Genomic DNA, 20,500 nt, shown 5'->3' on the forward strand with positions numbered 1-20,500 from the left:
ACCCAAAAGAGGTGTTGGTAGTTTCAAATGCCAAAGAAATAGTTGCTAGGTGATGTAGATGAAATTTTTTTACATAAGTTGAAGGCTTAGAAGTGACTTCTTCAACTTATGTAAAAAATTTTCCTACAATCTTATAAATCAGTTGAAGAGATGGGGAGTCGTAAGGTTTGTGTGGTATAATCAAAGTGGCTTAAATATTACATATAGGTACTTTCTTTGCCCTTAGGGCTCCTTTTATCAAGCCGTGCTAGCGGTTTAACGTGCTAGATTGACTCAGTTAAAGTTTATTGATGGGTTTTGTTCTTTTTTTTAGTTAAAAATGAAGCTCATAGCTATCGGTGCAACTTTTTTCTCTTAAGTTTCCATGCAAATATTTAGTCAAAAATAAGGATAATCGTTGCCCTCCAAATTCTAGATATGACACCTAAACTTGTGCGGAAGACACAGAGCAGACAATTTGTACCAGGAATACTGTGATTTATTGAACACACAAAACCCATCGCGGCTGCAACAATGCTAAAAGAGGATAAAAACACACTTAGGCCCTCTTTTACTAAGGTGCACTAATCGATTTAGCGCACACTAATGCGTGCATATTAGTCTATGGATGCGTTAGGGTTTAGCATGCGCTAATTTGATTAGCGCACCTTAATAAAAGAGGGGGTTAGCCTTAGCAAAATCTTTCACATACACAGGATCAAACAGTATTCAAGTCACAGAGCAGTTCCTATCCTTTCTCTTTGTACATAACTTCAAAGAACTGTGCTTAGTGCTGCACTAGTTGGTTCTGATTTTTTGGGCGACATACACAGAAACTGGCCCTCTGCATATTTTCGTGTTATGCAGTTGAAAATCTTTTTTGGGGGGGTAAATCAGTAATAGAAACATAGAAAAATGACGGCAGATAAGGGCCATAGCCCATCAAGTCTGCCCACTTCACAGACCCACCCCCCTGAGTCTGTTCTCCTGGAGATCCCTCTCCTAATGACCCATCCTTAACTCCACCCTCTTAAGGATCCCACATGGGCATCCCATTTACCCTTAAAATCTGGCACGCTGTTGGCCTCGATTACCTGTATTGGAAGCTTGTTCCAATGATCAACCACTCTTTCGGTGAAGAAATACTTTCTGGTGTCCCCATGAAATTTCCCGCCCCTGAGTTTAAGCGGATGCCCTCTTGTGGCTGAGGGTTCCTGGAGAAGAAAAATATCTTCTTCCACCTCAGTACGTCCGGAGATGTATTTAAATGTCTCAATCATGTCTCTCCTCTCCCTAAGTTCCTCGAGAGAGTAGAGCCGTAGCTTGTTCAGCCTCTCTTCATATGAGAGATCCTTGAGCCCCGAGACCATCCTGGTGGCCATCCACTGAACTGACTCTGCTCTTAGCACATATTTATGGTAATGTGGCCTCCAGAACTGCACACAGTATTCCAGATGTGGTCTCACCATGGTTCTGTATAATGGCATGATGACCTCAGGCTTCCGGCTGACAAAACTTCTGCGGATACAACCTAACATTTGTCTTGCCTTAGATGAAGCCTTCTCCACTTGATTGGCAGCTTTCATATCTGCACTGATGATCACTCCCAAATCTCGTTCTGTTACAGTCCTAGCTAAGGTTTCACCATTTAAGGTGTAAGTTCTGCACGGATTCTTACTGCCGAGGTGCATGACCTTGCATTTCTTGGCGTTGAAGCCCAGCTGCCCAGCTGCCAGGTTTTAGTTGCATCTCTTGGGGAGACTTACAAAGCCGTGCTAGCGTTTTCGGTGCCGGCGGCGGCAGGAACAGCTTGATCACTCATAGGAATTTTATGAGCGTTGGAGCTGTTACTGTGGCGGCCGGCGCAAGAAACGCTAGCGTGGCTTTGTAAAGGAGGGGATTAGTAATATTGGGTTCTATGTTATTGTCTGCCTTTTTCTAATCTAATTATTTGTTTTTCTTTAATATATATATTTATTGCTGTTCTCCATTAATAAGGACTTTATACCTAATTAGTTTATGTGAGAATTTTCTCTTCTCTTTTTTTTGTATTTTCCTGTGGTATTTTCTTGTATTATTATCATTATTGTAATACAAAAGAATATAATTCAGTTAAAAATGGTAAGACTGTCTTCTTTTTCTGGGAGGGACCACCAAAGAAGAAAGTGACATTTCTATTCAAATAATCCACTTAACCCTTCAGATAATTTTAGAAAGTCCCCACTATGCAAGATCTTAGGTTTGGTTCAAGGTTGATCTATTTATGTTTGTTTTATTTATTCTGCAGTACTGAACAGTATTGAAGCTGAGGGAGCCGTTCTTTGTCACAGAGTTTGTGGTAAGAAGGTTTTTGCCATATTACTGTGAATGGATTAAATTTAAAATTCATTTCTAGCTTGATCAAGGAAATACAAGTATATTTGATGGCATGTGAGGAAAAAAATTTGGTAGGGTCAGGGCCCCTAGGGCCCATCCCATCCCATTGTCTATAAAGTTATGCATTGCAGAATAAGGCTATTATTAAAAATATAGAAACATGATGGCAGATAAAGGCCAAATGGCCCATCTAGTCTGCCCATCTGCAGTAACCATTATCTCTTTCTCTTTCTGAGAGATTCCACATGCCTATCCCAGGCCCTCTTGAGTTCAGACACAATCTCTGTCTCCACCACTACTTCTGGGAGACTGTTCCATGCATCTACCATCTTTTCTATAAGGAAATACAGGACAGAGAGAGAGATGGTGGGCAATGGTCTGAAGGGAGAGAAGTTGGACCTGGGGTGGTGTAGAGGAAGAGGGAAAGAGATACTTGAAGGGAGATCTGTTGGGAAGAGAAAGGGATAAATGGTGGACCTGGGGGAAGGGAGGGAGGCAGGCAGGGGAAGAGATGGGATGGGGGTAGTTGGGAAGAGAAAGGAAGAGAAGTTGGATCTGGGGATGGAAGCCTCCTTCCCAGCTCAATTCTAATTATTTGTTCTCCCGCCCGCCTCCCCCATGTACTTTAAGTATCTCTGGTGGTCCAGCGGTGAATCATGGCAGGAGTGACCTTCTTTCACTCCTACCCGTGCAGAACCGCTAGCTAATAGGCTTCTGTGATTTCTCACAGTCCCATGAGAACTCATGGCAGCCAATTAGCTAGCAGTTCTGCATGGGCAAAAACAAAGGAAGGTTGCTCCTGCTGCGTTTCACTGCTGGACCACCAGGAATACTTAAGGTGTGCGGGGGATGCGGGAGGGAGATAAAAATAATTAGAATCAGCTGGGACTGGAGGTGGGAGGGATCCCTCTTGTCCCGGCCATTGCTGGACCATCAGGTCTTACGGCAGGTTTGGTGGAGGCCTGCAAGGCATCGTGAGGGGGGAAAGAGTACAGAACCTGGCAGGGAGAGAAGGGGGCTGGGTGCAGAGACTGGCAGGGGTGTGAGTGAGTGAGGAGACTGGATGGGGGAGGAAGAGGAGAGGAAGGGGGAACAGGGTGTGGAGCCGGCAAGGCTCTGCACTTGAATATTAACACTCCCCACCCCCTTCCGGTTTATATTCGAATCAACCTTTTTCCCTCCTTTTTTGGGGGGAAAAAAGGTTACCTTGGTTTATATTCGAGTATATAAGGTATTAGCATCAGCACCATCTCCCTATTCTCACCCCAAACTATACCTATGATACAGGTTAGTAAATCTAGGACATATTTTTCCATTATGTGTTTCTTCTTATTGGCTGTGCTGTTTCTCTGTTTGCAGATTGGGGATAGCAGCTGATATTATTCCTTTTTTAAAGGCAATCCAAAAACTCAGAGTGTACATGCCACAAAGACTTAACCAAAAAGCTAAAAATTAAGTATTCATGTAAGTATTTCAAAATTACTCCACAAACGTAATAAAAATTTATATTAAAATATTTTTTTTTGCGTTGAACAGCCTTCTGATTACCGAAACAAACAACCCCCCCCCCAAAGCAAAACAGAAGGCAAATAGGAAAACACTACTATATGATGTAGCTCTGAGAAGCCAGAACACAGCAACTCAGGGCTCCTTTTACTAAGCTGCGCTAGTGGTTTTAGCGTGCGCTACAATGCCGCAGGTGCTAGATGCTAACGCCTCCATTGAGCTGGCGTTAGCTTTTCTGCGTAGCGCAGTGGTTAGGGTGCGCTAATCTGCAACGAACGCTAAAAACGCTACTGCAGTTTAGTAAAAGGCGCCCTTAGTTTAGTTGTGACAAAAATTTATCTCGCCAGATCTCCTGTAGTTACAGTATATTTCTTAATAAGGAAGCGTTTTAACATTTGGATGCATATTCAAGCCTGTAGCAAAAGTCCAAACATGGTATTTCTTGAAAAATGAGAAATATATTAAGCTAGAAAACAATACTGTATTAGCTTTCGTCAAGAATCATATCATGGGGATTTATTCAAAGATCAAGTTATTTTGGACTTTCTCATATTTCTATTGTCAATAGTTACTGTACTTTTGGCCTTTCAGGGCAGAATACCCTTATACTGTATAGGCAGTGCTCATTAAATCAGTTTGATCATTGTATATGCCAGTTAATTAATCCTCTATAATAAAAGCCTTACCCACGCATACGCAGTTGACACGGCGTGATTCCATTTATGGTGCGTAGCGGCTTGTGGCGCGTGTGGCAGCTTGCGGCGCATGCAGCGTGCGTTGGCTTGCGGCGCTTGTAGCGGAGAGAGCAATGGCAGGAGGGTGTCTGAGGTGCTGTGAGGCGTCCGGCTGCTACTGCTGCACAGGGAAGTGGAAGGGGGAGAGGGAAAAGGGGCAGCTTTGGGGGCAGGCAGCAATCTTGGTTGCTCGGGGGGCCAGAGAGAGATAGGCAGGGGGCCAGGGAGAGAGACAGACAGAAATAAAGACAGACAGACAGGGGGCCAGGGAGAGACACAGACAGAATGACAAACAGACAGGGGGCCAGAGAGACAGACAGATAGCCAGCGGCCAAGGAGTGAAAAAGAAAGAAAGAAAGACAGGGGGCCAGGGAGAGACACAGACAGAATGAATTACAGACAGACAGGAGTCCAGAGAGACAGACAGAAAGAAAGACAGCCAGCCAGTAGCCAAACAGAGAGAGACAAAGAAAAAAAAAGACAGACAGTGGCCAAGGAGAGAGAGAGACAGAAAGAAAGACAGACAGCGGCCAAGGAGAGAGAGAGAGACGAAAGGAAAGACAGACAGACAGCTGCTAAGAATACAGAAAGAAAGGCAGACAGACAGATCTATTCTAGCACCCGTTAATGTAACGGGCTTAAAGACTAGTGTTTAATAATTTCTAACAGTGGTAGTATATACAAAAGATATTACTGGGCTCTTGTGTCTTAGATGTCTGGGTGTCTTAAGTACAAGAGAGGTATAGCCAGTAGAAAGAAGAAGGTGTTGATGCCCCTGTACAGGTCGTTGGTGAGGCCTCACTTGGAGTATTGTGTTCAGTTTTGGAGACCGTATCTGGCAAAGGACGTAAGAAGACTTGAAGCGGTCCAGAGGAGGGCGATGAAAATGATAGGAGGCTTGCGCCAGAAGACATATGAGGAGAGACTGGAAGCCCTGAATATGTATACCCTAGAGGAAAGGAGGGACAGGGGAGATATGATTCAGGCATTCAAATACTTGAAGGGTATTAACGTAGAACAAAATCTTTTCCAGAGAAAGAAAAATGGTAAAACCAGAGGACATAATTTGAGGTTGAGGGGTGGTAGATTCAAGAGCAATGTTAGGAAATTCTGCTTTACGGAAAGGGTGGTAGATGCCTGGAATGCGCTCCTGAGAGAGGTGGTGGAGAGGAAAATGCTGACGGAGTTCAAAGAAGCGTGGGATGAACACAGAGGAGCTAGAATCAGAAAATAATAGTAAATATTAAAGAACTAAGGCAGACTTGCATGGTCTGTGTCTGTATATGGCCTTTTGGATGAGGATGGGTAGGGAGGGCTTCAATGGCTGGGAGGGTGTTTTTGACGGAGATTTCGGCAGTTGGAACCCAAGCACAGTACCAGGTAGAGCTTTGGATTCTTGCCCAGAAATAGCTAAGACGGAAAAATTTAAAAAATTTAAATTGAATCAAGTTAGGCAGACTGGATGGACCATTTTGGTCTTTATCTGCTGTCATCTACTATGTTACTATGTAACATGAGAAAGCTGCATTAGGTTTCACTGCTGAATCTGCAAGTTCTTTTGTTTTTATTTCACTAAGGATTTTTTGCCAAAAGCACAAAATGACGCCTAAAATGTGTTGCATTGTGTTTTTACAGGTGATCTTTAAAAGTTCACCTATGCGCTTATTTTTCTGAGAAGTGGGAGCAAGTGTCATGACAACTCAGCCTTTGATATCTTGTGTTGCAGGCAGTACAGACCCTGCTGTTGCTCTTCAGTTAAATGACACCAGATAAAATCCTGCATTATTTAAGGAAAGCTACCTCATACTTCCAGTGCTCTTGGAACAAATCAGTTGTGATTCTCTGCTTTCAATAGTAGCTCATGGCCAAGTTGGAAAAATATCGAAACCCAAAGACAGAAATATTAGGCATGATTGTGTGTGTGTGTGTGTGTGTATATGTGTGTTTTAAATAAAGTTAATTTGCTGATCCTTTGTAGGGTGCAATTTTCCTTCTTAAGTAGTTTGAAAGAAAAAAAGACATGAAAGATTTCACTCTGTTCTTTTACTTGTCTAACTGTGGAACACTCTCCTATACTCTTTGCAGCTCATCAACATGACTGACACAATCTTCAATAATGGAACAGATCAGTGGGTGTGCCCAAATGACAGGCAGCTTGCTCTCCGTGCTAAGTACGTATTATCAACCTGTTTCAGGATGTTGTCCTCTCTCATTTTTTGGGTAGAAAATGTGTGGTGGTCTTTTATATGTTATAGATCAGTGATTTTCAATCCATTCCTCGGAGACCACCTAGCCAGTCAGGTTTTCAGGCTATCAACAATGAATAGGCATGAGAGAGATTTGCATGTAAAGCTTTCTTATGCCTATTCTTTGTGGATATCCTGAAAACCTGACTGGCCAGGTGACTCCTGAGGACTGGAAACTTCTGCTATAGAAGAACTTGGAGGGTATTCTTCAGTTTCACTTCATCCCTGTTTAAAACAGATATAGAAATTACAGATATCCGTGATGTGTGTCTGACCTGAGTTACTGCAACCATCAACACCTCAGCCAGAGGTGGCCCACCTTCCCCTCAGTCCTGTGCTTATTTCTGTTTCTTGTATAACTTTGTGCACATATGGTTTGATCTGGTTTATCTCCTTTTTCCTATAGAGCAGTATATTATACGTAGGGGCTGATTCTCATCAGGCCACTGAAAATTAGGCAGCGATAAGTGAAATTGGAGAAAAATGACACGGTAATTGACCATGTCATTTAAAATAAATTAGCCGCCACTAAGCAGCCTCCTCGACTGGCGCCTATCTCCCTGGCAGCTAGAAGAGCTTAATGATGCCAAAGCATGGAAAGGGGAGTGGTTAGGGGCACCACAGGATTTTAGCGTCACTGTGTGCCTCTCTGAGGCATGTACCCCATGAATCCCTCACTGTAAATTCTAGCAATAAGGAACCTGAACCCCAGTAGGGACTATCTTATTTTGCCACAAAATCTAAAATAGTCATGTCTTAAACAGTTTCTAAATATCGCAAGCCTCTCTACACATACTGTATAATATGTTTAGGGTAGTGGTTTCCAAACTGGGTTTCAGGAAACCCCAGGGTTCCTCAAACTCTCCTCAGAAGTTCCTCAAGAACTTAGATTGTAGACTTGGATTGTATATATTTACATAGGTGTAGGAAAAAATATTTTAGGAATTCCACCAAAGTAAAACATTTGGAATCACTGGTTTAGGGAGTTCATTCAATAAACTGGAGATAGACATATAAGATATTAAATTTGCTTGCTTAGTTATACCCTTTTGTCCTTTACTGTTCGATGTTCCAGTAGGTCCTTTGCGAGTGTTATGTGCAAACACCAAGCCTGTACTCACAAACAGTAGGCAGGTTCATAGGTGTATCTGCAATGATGGACTCACACCATACACTAAAAATTCAGCCCATCGACATACTATGCGAGGGCCCCTTTTGAAAATATTATAAAATTTTTGTTGTGTTATAGGCTTCACACTGGTTGGTCAGTGCACACGTTCCAAACTGATAAACAGAGAAAAAGCCAGAGCCTGGAGCAGAAGGAAATAGACATCATCGTAGAGGTCATCAGAAGGGCAGAAAAACTGGATCTTGTCGAGCAGCAAAGAATTGGGTAACTTCCTGGAAAGGATTGATGATCTGTGCAGAATAAGGGTGTGGAGAATCTCCGTTCGCTTTTCTCTGTTACAGCCCCCCCAGCTCTGGAACTCCTTAACTATCTACATCAGAAAGGAGATCATACCAAATAGATTTAAAGGCTCCCTCAAATGTTTTCTTTTCAAGAATGCATTTGAAAGCTACGCAGCTGACTTTCCTAATCATCAGAATTTCTTAACTTTTTTAATTTTCCTCATTTTTATTGACCCCTCCTTTTGTTCCCTTAAATGTTCAATTTGGGTCTCCTTATCTCAAGAAAGATATAGTGGCACTAGAAAAGGTTCAAAGAAGAGCGACCAAGATGAAACTCCTCTCATATGAGGAAAGACTAAAATGGTCAGGGCTCTGCAGCTTGGGGAGATATGATCGAAGTCTACAAAATCCTGAGAAGAGTACAACGGGTACAATTGGATTGATTTTTCACTCCGTCAAAAATTACAAAGACTAGGGGACACTCGATGAAGTTACAGGGAAATACTTTTAAAACCAATTGGAGGAAATTTTTTTTCCACTCAGAGAATAGTTAAGCTCTGGAACGCGTTGCCAGAAGATGTGGTAAGAGCGGCTAGCATAGCTGGTTTTAAGAAAGGTTTGAACAAGATCCTAGAGGACAAAAGTCCATAGTCTATTATTGACAAAGACATGGGGAAGCCACTGCTTGCCCTGGATTGGTAGTATGGAATATTGCTGCTCCTTGGGTTTTGGCCAGGTACTAGTGACCTGGATTGGCCACCGTGAGAACGGACTACTGGGCTTGATGGACCATTGATCTGACCCAGTAAGGCTATTCTTATGTTCTTATGTCTCCTATCCTATAAAATTGTAGTTCTTCCCTCTTTTCCAACTTGTCTCTACTTAGTCTAGTTTTAGTGAATGTCCAGGCATGTATCTTAAAATTTGTTTTTTTTACGAGTCCCCCATTTTAATCGATGTATATCGCTTAGAAATATTTATAAGCATTTAATCAAATTTTAAATAAAACTTGAAACTTGATATGAGGGAGCTGTTCAGTACCCACCAGATCTTATTGAATAGAACTCCGAATGACTCATCCAGGATCACAGAGATATCTTGCCCATCCTCCTACTTCTGGATGGGATCCACCGTACCTCACTCTGATTTGATCTGACTAACCTTCAATGGTGGAGATCTTGCAACCTCCCTTGGGATGTAAACCAAGCATGCAATTTTTTAATTTTTGTTGTTTAAAATTTTGTATTTATTTAGTGATTGGCATATGCCAAGAATTGTTAGCTCTTCTCATGGTGATGGTGCAACACACTGGGTTTTCTGCTACCATAGCATAGTAGAATTATCTCAGGGGACACAGAGCATTTCTAATACGAGCCAACTCCAAAATGCCAAAAATCTTAATTAAAGGACATTGGGAGGGTAATTTTATGTTTGTTTCTTTGATTTGACATACTGCTCTTCAAAGCCATTTGTGGAGGTAGGGCAGAGTTCTGGGGGTTTTTTTGTTTTTTTTTTACCCATGGAAATTAGCTATGTGAAAATTGTCCCTGATTTAATAATATGACACCTATCTGAGAAGTGTTTAAAAAAAAGTACATATTTTTTTATAGGCGATATAATGCCTATGGTCCTCATTTTAGAAGCATCCGCATATCTAAATGGCAGCATTTAAAGATCTGGAGAGGCCCAGTCATATAAATGTCATTTCAGAGCAAGGGCCATTGAAACATGGGGAAGTTGAGTGCAGCTAGATGATGAGGTCTGGAGAGGGCAGAGAAGGAAGTGGTCTGGGAGCAGGTATAAATGCCAATGTACTTACTGTAGGGAAAATATAAATCCCAGAATTACCATTTCTGCAGTGCCAGCCTCCTGTCTCTCAAGCATCCTCCCCATGCCAGTTTTCTCCAACTCTCTTCCCCCCTTCCCCACAACTGCACACCTGACAGCAAAGCCAACCCTGGATATTAAAGTACACCCTCTCTGATATTAACTGACTTCACTGACATTAGTCACCCCATTCCTTGCCCCCAGTGTGGGTATAAAAGCCCATTATGCGTCAGCTTTTGCCAAATTCTTCCCCCTCCCTCCCACAGAATTTAATACCCTTAAAATTACCACTAGGGTTCAGGCTCCTGTATATGGGTGATATTTTTGCTAAAGGTCTTGACAGCCATTTTGGATCCTGGCAACAATGAGGTGGGAATGAATGGGTATTGCTTGCGACCCACTAGAGGTTGCCATGTAGGCTCTCGTGGGGTGGCTTTAATGTCAGGGATCAGGTGATGTTGGGAGAGGGAGTACTTTAATGTCAGGGTTTTGGGTGATGTCCAGAAGAGGGTATTTTAATGTCAGTGGGGTTGGGGAAATCTGCATCGGGATGGGGGGCCCCATGCATATATGTGTGGGCGAGGATGAAGCTGGGATCTGTACCCTTTGCAGAAGGAATAATTTTTTTAAAGCTGCTCCCATATCTATGTAGAAGGAAAAAGTATATTTCTCCCTTTTCCATCTTTCTAAATTCACTGCTCCCTCTGGATTTGGAAAGTCTTGAATGTGCAGTCCTGCTCCTATTTTACAAGAGGCTTTATGTTTGGCTTACAAGAGGCTCAGCCGATTTCCAACCGACTTAAAAGGTTATAGGTAGAATTTTTCCTTAAAACTGAACAGGAAAATAGTTTAAAAAATAACTAGTTCTTTTTATTTTACAATACTATCTAAATTCCACATATCCTGCGTGTCCTTTCTAAAATCTGACTTGATGTGCCTTTTATGAAATAGGAATCCCAAATTGGAACACAGATTTCAGTGTACACAGTTAGTGCCTGCTCCAGAGCTGGTATAAATGTGTATGTGTGTACTCTTAAGCACGTACTCGTGTACTTTTGTAAAATGTGTGTACACTGCAACTTTGCCCAAACTATTCCTCTGGGAATGCCTGTGTTCAGCATATATTTGCCATCTTATCACTAATTATACGTATGTATACCACTATTTTAACATGCAGAAAATCTTTTTTTTAATTTTAATTTTTTTATTAATTTATTTATGTGTACATACAATTTTTTTTTGTGTTACTCTATAACACATATACTCTTACCTGCATTGAGTGAAGGAGTGCCCAGGGGTGAGGTTTGAGCATCAGTTGTGGCAGGAAGAGATGAAAGTGTTTGCAGATTCTTTTTTTCTTTAAACCAATTTCAACATGCTAGTACATGCATACTAGTTTTCACTTTTGAAAACTGATGTAATGTATGTGTTTACTTTTTACCACAGCATTTGCAACAGTCCAGACAATGTGCATGTGTGTTTGTGTTTTTGTATACCTGAAAAAAATGGAGCATTGTGTTATGAACCAGTGTTGGACAATAGTTGGGAACCATTGCGACATAGTTGACCCTCAGATTAGCTGGAAATATCAGATGGAATTTCAGGTGAAGGAGCTAATAATGATTTTGTGACTTCATTCTAAGAGGTTTGCAGATTGCGCCACCTTCTGGCATAAGTACTATTGTACAACATTCTATTCTGATAACCAGCATCAGGAAAGTCAGCCTTTTCTGTAAATACCAGTTATATGATTTCAAATTATTGTATTTTATTGTTTTAGCATTGATTATCTTTTGCTTGGATTTGTTTCAGGCGACTGGTGGAGCGCTTAGAGAATATGAGGAAGAATATGATGGGTAATGGGGTGTCTCAGTGCCTTCTGTGTGGGGAAGTCCTTGGCCTGCTGGGGTCAACATCTATCTTTTGTAAGGACTGTAAAAAGGTTGGTGAGATCTCATGATTTCAAAACAGTTCTTCAGATTTCAGACCGACTTAAAAGGTTTTGTGTTACAGGTAGAATTTTTTTCTTAAAACTGAACAGGAAAATAGTTTAAAAATAACTAGTTCTTTTTATTTTTAAATACAATTTCATGTTGTAACACCTACTGATCAATATATAGACCCAATGCAAACTATTTCCCAGAAAAGGAGAACTACAAATACTCACAAAACGCACTCTTTTTCTAAATGCACACTGTTGTATTTCTAAAAAATATATATGAGGCTTTTTTTTTTTTAAAGAGATAATTATCTGAAAGTCTCCTATAAAGTGCCCACATGAATGTATAATCAGAGCTCAATAATGGCCCATTACAGCATTCTTGTAGTACATCATCAGTGTCCTTCCTCACATATCATGTAAACTAAAAAGTGTCCCAACTTAAATGTCCATAATTTAGCAGTACCCCACAAAAACAGTCATACACCCAAACCTCTGTGTGCAAGCTGTGCAATCAGTTAGCTTTTATGATCAAGGGCATGGTCTGAAGAGGTTCCCCATTTAAGAATCTGCTTCAAAGACCAATATTGTTCACTTCCACTGCTGTTTAAAGATGCTATGTGCAGTAATATCAGCTAAAACAATTGTTGAGATACTACAGATATCCAGGGAATGTATTGGGTGTACAATCCATGAGCAGCTGGGTATGCACAAGCTGTCAGCCAAGTGGGTGCCCAAATGTTCGAATGCTGATGAGAGACGATGTGCTTTTTGGAACGATTAGTTACTGTTGATGAAACATGGTTACACCACTATGTTTATTATGTATATTGGTATTAGATCCTTCGTATGTGTCAAGTTAGGATAAAAACTTGTTCCCCCCCCCCAAAAAAAAAACAAACTTGTACTATAACTATGGCAAATTGTAACCTGTTAACTGTATATTAACCTGTAACCCATTCTGAGCTCTTTGGGGAGGGCGGGATAGAAAACAAATTAAATAAATAAATATGTAGGGAGGGAGATCAACGACTTACCACAAGAGTTCTGCAAATGGGCCGTTATTGAGATAAAGATGGGGAAAGCCAGTGCTGTCCTTGGCATCAGTAGTATGGAATGTTGCTGCAAGGAGAATACTAGGCTAGATGGCCCCCCGGTTTGACCTAATAGGGCTATTTTTATGAATATGTCCTTATTTAATTTAATTTAATTCTTATATACTGCTAATAACCGTGAGGTTTCTAAGCGGTTTACAAAAATGATGCATTACAAAGAAACAATAGATAAAAATAAATAAGATAGGTTCTTGGAAAAGTTCCCTAACTGTCCCAAAGGCTCACAATCTAACTAAAGTACCTGAAGAAAGAATTAATGAAAAATAAAGATAAAAATTTTATTTTTTTATTTTTATTTATTCAATTTTTCTATACCGTTCTCCCAGGGGAGTTCAGAACGGTTTACATGAATTTATTCAGGTACTCAAGCATTTTTCCCTGTCTGTCCCGGTGGGCTCACAATCTACCTAATGTACCTGGGGCAATGGGGGTATTAAGTGACTTGCCCAGGGTCACAAGGAGCAGTGTGGGTTTGAACCCACAACCCCAAGGTGCTGAGGCTGTAGCTTTAACCACTGCGCCACACACTCTGCGCCCCTATGTAAAGACAGAGGTAGAGAAAGAGATAAATATGAATATTCCAACAAGTAATATATAAATAACTATTTTACATCTTACAATTGAAAATATTCTAACATCAGCGAATCATCAGGATACAATTATGAAGAGGGAATTTTTAGCAGACAGGGAATGTGGATACCTAGTGTGAGGAAGAAATTCAGGATAAGATGTTGAAGTTATGTTTGCGGGAGAGTGTCTGGCTAGGACAAGAATTTCTTAAACAAAGTGGTCTTTAGTTCTTTCCGGAAGATGCTGTAGGTCAACCTAGGTCAACCTTATCTCTTAAAATAAACTTTATTAATATAACTGTGTAAAATATTTAGACTCTGCAGTGCTTACCCCCTCTTTTACGAAACTGCAATAGCCGTTTCTAGTGCGGGGAGCCACGCTGAATGGCCCGCACTGACGCTTATAGGAACTCGAGCGTCGGAAGCATCGCGGGCCATTCAGCGCGGCTCCCCGCGCTAGAAACGGCTATTTCAATTTCGCAAAAGGAGGCCTTAGTATTTATTGCACTTGGTGCAGAAGTAATCTGACATTGAAAACAAACAAACACATGTACAAAAATGCCCCCCCCCCACCCCGAAAAACCTTCTCACTATTGCCAGGTATGTATGAACAGAATTTGCAGTTCCCGAGTGGGGTGACCTGTGAGGTTTCCTTCTTTAGTCTGTTTTGTATTCTACATCGATCAAGGAATTTTGTAAGGTAAATTAGAAGAAATATGTGCTATTGATTCTGGTAATAACATTGGCAAACCACTTAATTTTCATAAACTTCACTTTCACAGATATAATTGGCTAAAAGAATTAATTGTAATGGAGTAATGGTAGTAGTATCTTCAGTTCTCTCGTTCAGAAATTGCCATGATGTATAAAACCTAATACACTTCCCCCTCCCTATTCGCAGTTTCGATGTTTGCGGTTTTGATTAATCATGATTTTTTTTCCCCAGCCCCCCCCCCCCCCCCCACTGAGAATCGCTTGTTGGTAGCCCACATCGAAAAAAAATGGCCCCGGAACTTAGATCGGGGCAAGGAGGGGGGCAATTGGAGGAGGAGGGGGGCTTCACTGCACTGAAGACAGCAGAGATCAGTCTGGGCGGCAAGAGGAATTTTAAAGTTGCATCGCCACTGGCCAACAGGCACTGCTCTCCCCCTGGCCCCAGGGCTCCTGCAGCCCCTGAAACGGTTTAAAGGCAGTGAGATTGGGGCAGCAGAGAGCAGGGCAGAGAGCAGGGCGATGCTGGAGAGTGGGAAAAGAAGGTTTACGACTGGTCCCCAGCAGTCGCTTCTTGAGTTGATCGGCCAGCCCAGTTGGATCGTGAAATGTGTGTAGTGAATCGCGTCCCGCATGCGTTTATCCTCATTTGCATGCACGGATCGCAGGTGAGGTTAGTGAATGGGGCCCGAGGGAAATCTGGTCACAAAGGAGTCGCAAACCGATCAGTACACGATCGGTTTGCTTTGTGAATCTAGCCCTTAGTGAATCTAGCCCTATGCCCCTTCCAGGTCCATGACCCCCCTTTGTTGTTGCACACAATAGATTTTACATGTGCTATTTATTGAATATCGACTCATAAAAGTTACTTGGGTAACTGCTATGTAGTGTTAGTTAGCACCAAGCAATGCCAATTATAGTCAATGATTAGGCGTTAATGCCAATTAGCAGTTAAACAATTTGCACATAAGAACTTAAAAGTTGCCATACTGGGATAGATCGAAGGTCCATCAAGCCCAGTATCCTGTTTTCAATAGTGTCCAACCCAGGTCAGAAGTACTTGGCAAGATCCAAAGGAATAAAACAGATTTTATGCTACTTATTCTAGAAATAATCAGTGGAATTTCCCATGTCTGTCTTAATAATGGTTTATAGACTTTTCATTTAGGAAGTCATCCAAACTGATATTATTTCTATAACTTGCATATGCTAAGGATAGAATTCTGCACATTTATAGAATTAGGGAGTTACAGTATATCCAGATATTCAGTGCTGGATGCTGAGTATTTGGGTGTAACGTCAAACACTATAGCCAGCCTTTAAATGAAATGGTGACCTATTAACTCTTTTTTTTTCCCAGTATTTTTGTATTATTTTATAGTGTACTCATTGATTTACGTGTTCTGTTTCATGTGTCTCTTTGTAAACCACTCTGGACTAGTGCTGCCCAATTTGCCAATTCAAATTGATTCAGCGAATCAGTTGATTTTCTTAAAAAAAAAATCAGACTCACCAATTCAGTGAGTCCTGAATCTCCTGACATAGGTCCAGGTCTTCTAAAGCAGCAGCAGCAGAGGTGTTGGCTGGTGGGCAGAGGCAGCGCAGTGAACAGCGCTGTTCCTGGCCTGCCCTGCAGGGGTCTTCCCTCTGCTGCATCATTGATAACATCACTGATGGTGTGGCAGAGGGAAGCCTTGGCAGGGCAGACTGTGAGCAGCCTATCCAGAGCACTGCCTCTGCCAGCTGGCCTCTGCCACCGCTGCTGCTGCTTTAGGAGGCCCGAATGTATGTCAGGTCTCAACGGTGGGGTGTGGGGGGTCAATTGGGAAGTGCTGCACAGGGGGATGGAAGGCTGCTGCACCGGGGGGGGGGGCAGTGGAGGAAGAAGATAAAGGAAGAATTGTTGGACACGGGGTGGAGGAAATGAAGGGAGAGATGCAACAAAGAGGTAGAAAGGGGTGAGAGGGAGAAGTCCTGCATATGGTGGAGGGGAGGGAGACATGCATGGAGAAAGAGAGAGAGAAATGTTGGACATAGGTGGAGGGCAGGGAGAGATAGTGCATGGGGAAAGAGAAAGAAATGTTCACATGATAATAGAGGGGAGGAAGGGAGAGAGGCTGCATGGAGGAGAATAGAGAGGTGTGACCCAGGGCACAAGATAAGGAGAGAGAGAGAGAGATGGTAGACAGTGGGAAAGAAACATGTTACTATGGCAGTGGAAGAGAAGGTCCAGAGATGGAGGATGAATGGTGAGCACGGAGAAAGAAGAAAACATCAAATGGACAGGAGACCCTGGTGAGCAAGTTAACAGAAGACAAACAGAAACCAGAGCTTGGGTACAACATAATTTGAATAATAAAATGAGCAGACAACAAAAGGTAGAAAAAATAATTTTATTTTCTATTTTGTGATTCTAGTATGTCAGAATAGAGCTGGTGTTAGAAAGCGAACTAACAGAGAGAGGAAAAGTCTTTTTATTGTTTTGTTTACACCACAGCACCGGCATGGGGTTGGAGAGGGCAAAGGGGGTAGGGTAGGTGAAGAGGCTACAAAATAAACCTGCCAGGCTGTTTGAATGGGTGGGAAAAGTGAATCAATGGGTGGGAAAAGGGAATCAAAAAAATCAATTCAATAGACCGAATTGAATCAAAACTTTTTTCCCTTAATCGGGCAGCATTATACTGGACCACTGAAATCAGGCGAGTCATAAGCTTTTTAAAAAAAATGTATTTATTTATTCTTGTATAGATATACATAAACCAGTATATATATATATATATAAGGAAAAAGAGGGACTTTACATATCAGTTAAAACAAAAACAAATATAAAATAAAACTCAATATAAAATTATCAATCTCTCAATAAAGCCCACAATATGGGAGAAGCAATTCACATTCTATCATGGGATCTGATATCTAACAAGGAAACAAAGAAAAATCATTAGTGTAGTGTTACATCATGCCCAGCAGTCTGCTCGTGCGGCGGCCCTCAGGTCAAGGACCAGCGCTCTAACTGAGACTAGCCCTACCTGAGTATATTCCGGTTCAGCAGGAACCTGTCCAACTTTGTCTTGAAACCCTGAAGGGTGTTTTCCCCTATGACAGACTCTGGAAGAGCGTTCCAGTTTTCCACCACTCTCTGGGTGAAGAAGAACTTCCTTACGTTCATATGGAATCTATCCCCTTTCAATTTCAGAGAGTGCCCTCTCGTTCAATTATTTACCAGGAACATGGGAAAGATGATTTTACACTAGTGCAACAGTATTTATACACTGCTTATAGCCTATGCAGTTTCCATTCAGGTACTCAAGTATTTCTCCCTATCTGACTAATGTACCTGGGGAAGTGGAGTGTTGAGATTTGCCCAGGGTCACAAGGAGCAGTGCTGGGCTTGAACCTGCAACCTCAGGATGCTGAGGCTGCAGCCCTAATCAGTAGGTCACTCCTATGGTATCCTTTCCGCTAAATCACAATGCATATGGGAAGATGCACTTGATGTTCAGCCAGTCTTGAGATTAAATTCCAGTTGTTAATCCCTATTGCTACAGTAAAGATGCTGCCTGATGAAATTTGTTTAGGAAGGAAGGTCAAGTTGGATATATTTCTCTGACTGACATTCTAATTGGCTTATTTTATATGCAGATGTTCCCTGGAAGAAAGTTTTTAGGATTCTGCATATCATCATGGAAAGCGCTTCCCTTTTATTTATTTTTTTCAAATGACAACTCCCAAGATGAATTCTAGGGTGATGGCAGTGTTCCATCACAGAGCTTTTTTCTAAAATAAAGTGCATTCCCATAATGAAAATCTGTCTGTCCTTGGGGAGACATTTCCATTTCAAATTAGACTTCAATGACACAAAAATATGACACTCTGCCAAGGCTTGTGTGTCCGATAAGATAAGAGAAGGTGCTAATGGTTGCAGAATAACACAAGAGAGGCTGCAAAGGGAGTCATTGGATGGACATATAGCAGGTAAGGTACTATGGGCCAGATTCACTAAACTGCCTGATTGGGCCCTATCCGGGCCTGATCCAGGCAGGTTCAACGAATTCACTAAAGAAAAATACAGTCAAACCTCGGTTTGTGAGTGTTTTGCAAGATGAGCAAAACATTCGCAAAATCGGCGCCTCAGAAAGCGAGTTTGACTCAATTTACGAGTGCCACCCCCCGCAATCCGGCACCCCCCCCCCCCAGCGATCCAGCATCCCCCCGCTCAAGTCATTCCCCCCCCCCTCGCGATCTTACATGCTCCCCGAGCACCAAAACGATATTCTTTACCCCGATTGGGCACCGGCACCAGCACCAACGCACAGGACATGCCAGTGCCCAAAGATCCTCCCTCTTCTGTGCTGGGCTGGGCGGTGCATCGGCGATCCTTCCCTTGCTTGTGCTGGGATGGACTGGACCTTGAGCATTTGCGCATGCTCAAGGCCTTCTGGTCTCGCTCTCTCCGAGATTCTCAGATTCAGAGACACGGCTGGAGACACGGGGCAGAGCAGGGTTGGAAGATTGGGGCGAGCAGGCAGGAGACACGGGGCAGAGCAAGGCTGGAAAATTGGGGCAAGCAAGCAGGAGACACGAGGCAGAGCAGGGCTGGAAGATCGGGGTGAGCAGGCAGGAGACAGATCGGGGCAGAGCAGGGCTTCTATGGAGCTGAGAGTTGGAAAGACATTTTTGACTGGTCTCTAGCAGTCGCTTCTTCAGTTGATCGGCCAGCCCAGTTGGTTTTAAATTTTTGGTTGATGAATCATGTCGCTGTCCAATTTGCATGCACGGATTCGAAGCGGATCGCTGGAGAGGTTAGTGAATGGGGCCAGAGGGAAATTGTTCGTAAAGGGGTCGGAAAATAACATTACTAAGTAACCAGTTTCACTTATGACCGAAATCTGGGTTTGGATTTTGACTGAAAATGTCCATGCTGGTTCCAGCTGCAAAATAAAATAATGGATATGACATACATATGTGTACATTGGCTATACCATTTTTTTGCATACCGTTCTATTTGCATACTGTTAGAATAAATATAAATATATACATGCATACAAAAATACATCAATTGTCCAATCACTTTGTAAAATAGTTTCTAAAAAAGTTATCAAAACATTTCTGAAAAAAGTAAATAAAATAAATGTTAGGATAGCAAAACCAATCAATCTTAAAAAAGACGAAATCACATCAATGATAAGCATTAAAACGAGGAAGACAGAAAATCAAAAGGTGCAAATTCTTTTCATCCACAAATGTGAGGCTAAAAATTTTCCTTTACATCTTCACATCTAGAAAGAGAAGTTAAATTCTTTGCAGAGCCATGTTTACCAAGATCTGAAGACCCAGTTCTGTGGTGGAAACTGAATCAACAGACTTATTCAGATATTACATTTATGAATCTTATTGTCCGCTAAAGCCTTTCAGTTAAAGGTGGATTATAAAGCATAAGAAAACTGGACATTTTCAGAGATTATAACAGTTTAAACATACTCCATTTACTCAAATAAATCTAAGAACATAAATAAATAAAAATACCTGGAACCTAATTCATCCTACCGAAACCGATTACCTACCAACGTATGGAAACAGACTATTTGATATCTATAGTAATGTAACCTGATTTATCTTCCATTGTTATTATGTCTACACACTCATTCTGTCATTAAGTCTATACCCTCAATCTGTATTCTCCAATGTCATGTACCCTCCTGGAAATGTCCAGTTCTCTTCTTATGTAATCCGCTTTGAACCGCAAGGCACAAGCAGAATAAAAATCACTAATGTAATGTAATGAATTAAATGTCTTAATCCTGTTTTTAAAACACTGCTAGTCTACAAAGCTCATCAAAAGTTCCAGAACTTCCACGTCCAACCAGCAGGCCATTTATTAGTTTTTAATCTCTTTTTTTTTTCCCCCTTTAATCAATGAAAATATATTTTTAATCCTCAGGTATTTAGACATCCCTCCCCACTCAAATCGGGCAACAACATAGGACGGGGCCATATCAAACAACACTTTATAGAGTAAACAATAGAATGTACAAGTAGAATTGTAAATAAATAAAAAATCGTAAATAATTAAAATAAATAAAAGTGT

General features: G+C 41.6%; 1 protein-coding gene across 5 annotated transcripts in view; it reads left to right on the forward strand.

Moving 5' to 3' along the window:
* The window catches only part of RPH3AL (rabphilin 3A like (without C2 domains)), a 196,868-nt gene that overhangs the window by 64,602 nt on the left and 111,766 nt on the right, over window positions 1-20,500 (forward strand). For 4 of the 5 annotated variants that reach the window (XM_033922685.1, XM_033922683.1, XM_033922686.1 and 1 more), the window contains exons 2-6: window positions 2,267-2,317; window positions 3,715-3,819; window positions 6,681-6,766; window positions 8,091-8,234; window positions 11,891-12,020. In XM_033922685.1, coding sequence (XP_033778576.1) covers window positions 6,690-6,766; window positions 8,091-8,234; window positions 11,891-12,020 — 351 coding nt within the window. In that variant the 5' untranslated portion in view covers window positions 2,267-2,317; window positions 3,715-3,819; window positions 6,681-6,689. The remainder of the gene's footprint in view (window positions 1-2,266; window positions 2,318-3,714; window positions 3,820-6,680; window positions 6,767-8,090; window positions 8,235-11,890; window positions 12,021-20,500) is intronic. The other variant, XM_033922688.1, reaches the window with a different exon arrangement.

Source organism: Geotrypetes seraphini, chromosome 15 (assembly GCF_902459505.1).
Source record: "Geotrypetes seraphini chromosome 15, aGeoSer1.1, whole genome shotgun sequence".
NCBI classification, from domain to species: domain Eukaryota; kingdom Metazoa; phylum Chordata; class Amphibia; order Gymnophiona; family Dermophiidae; genus Geotrypetes; species Geotrypetes seraphini.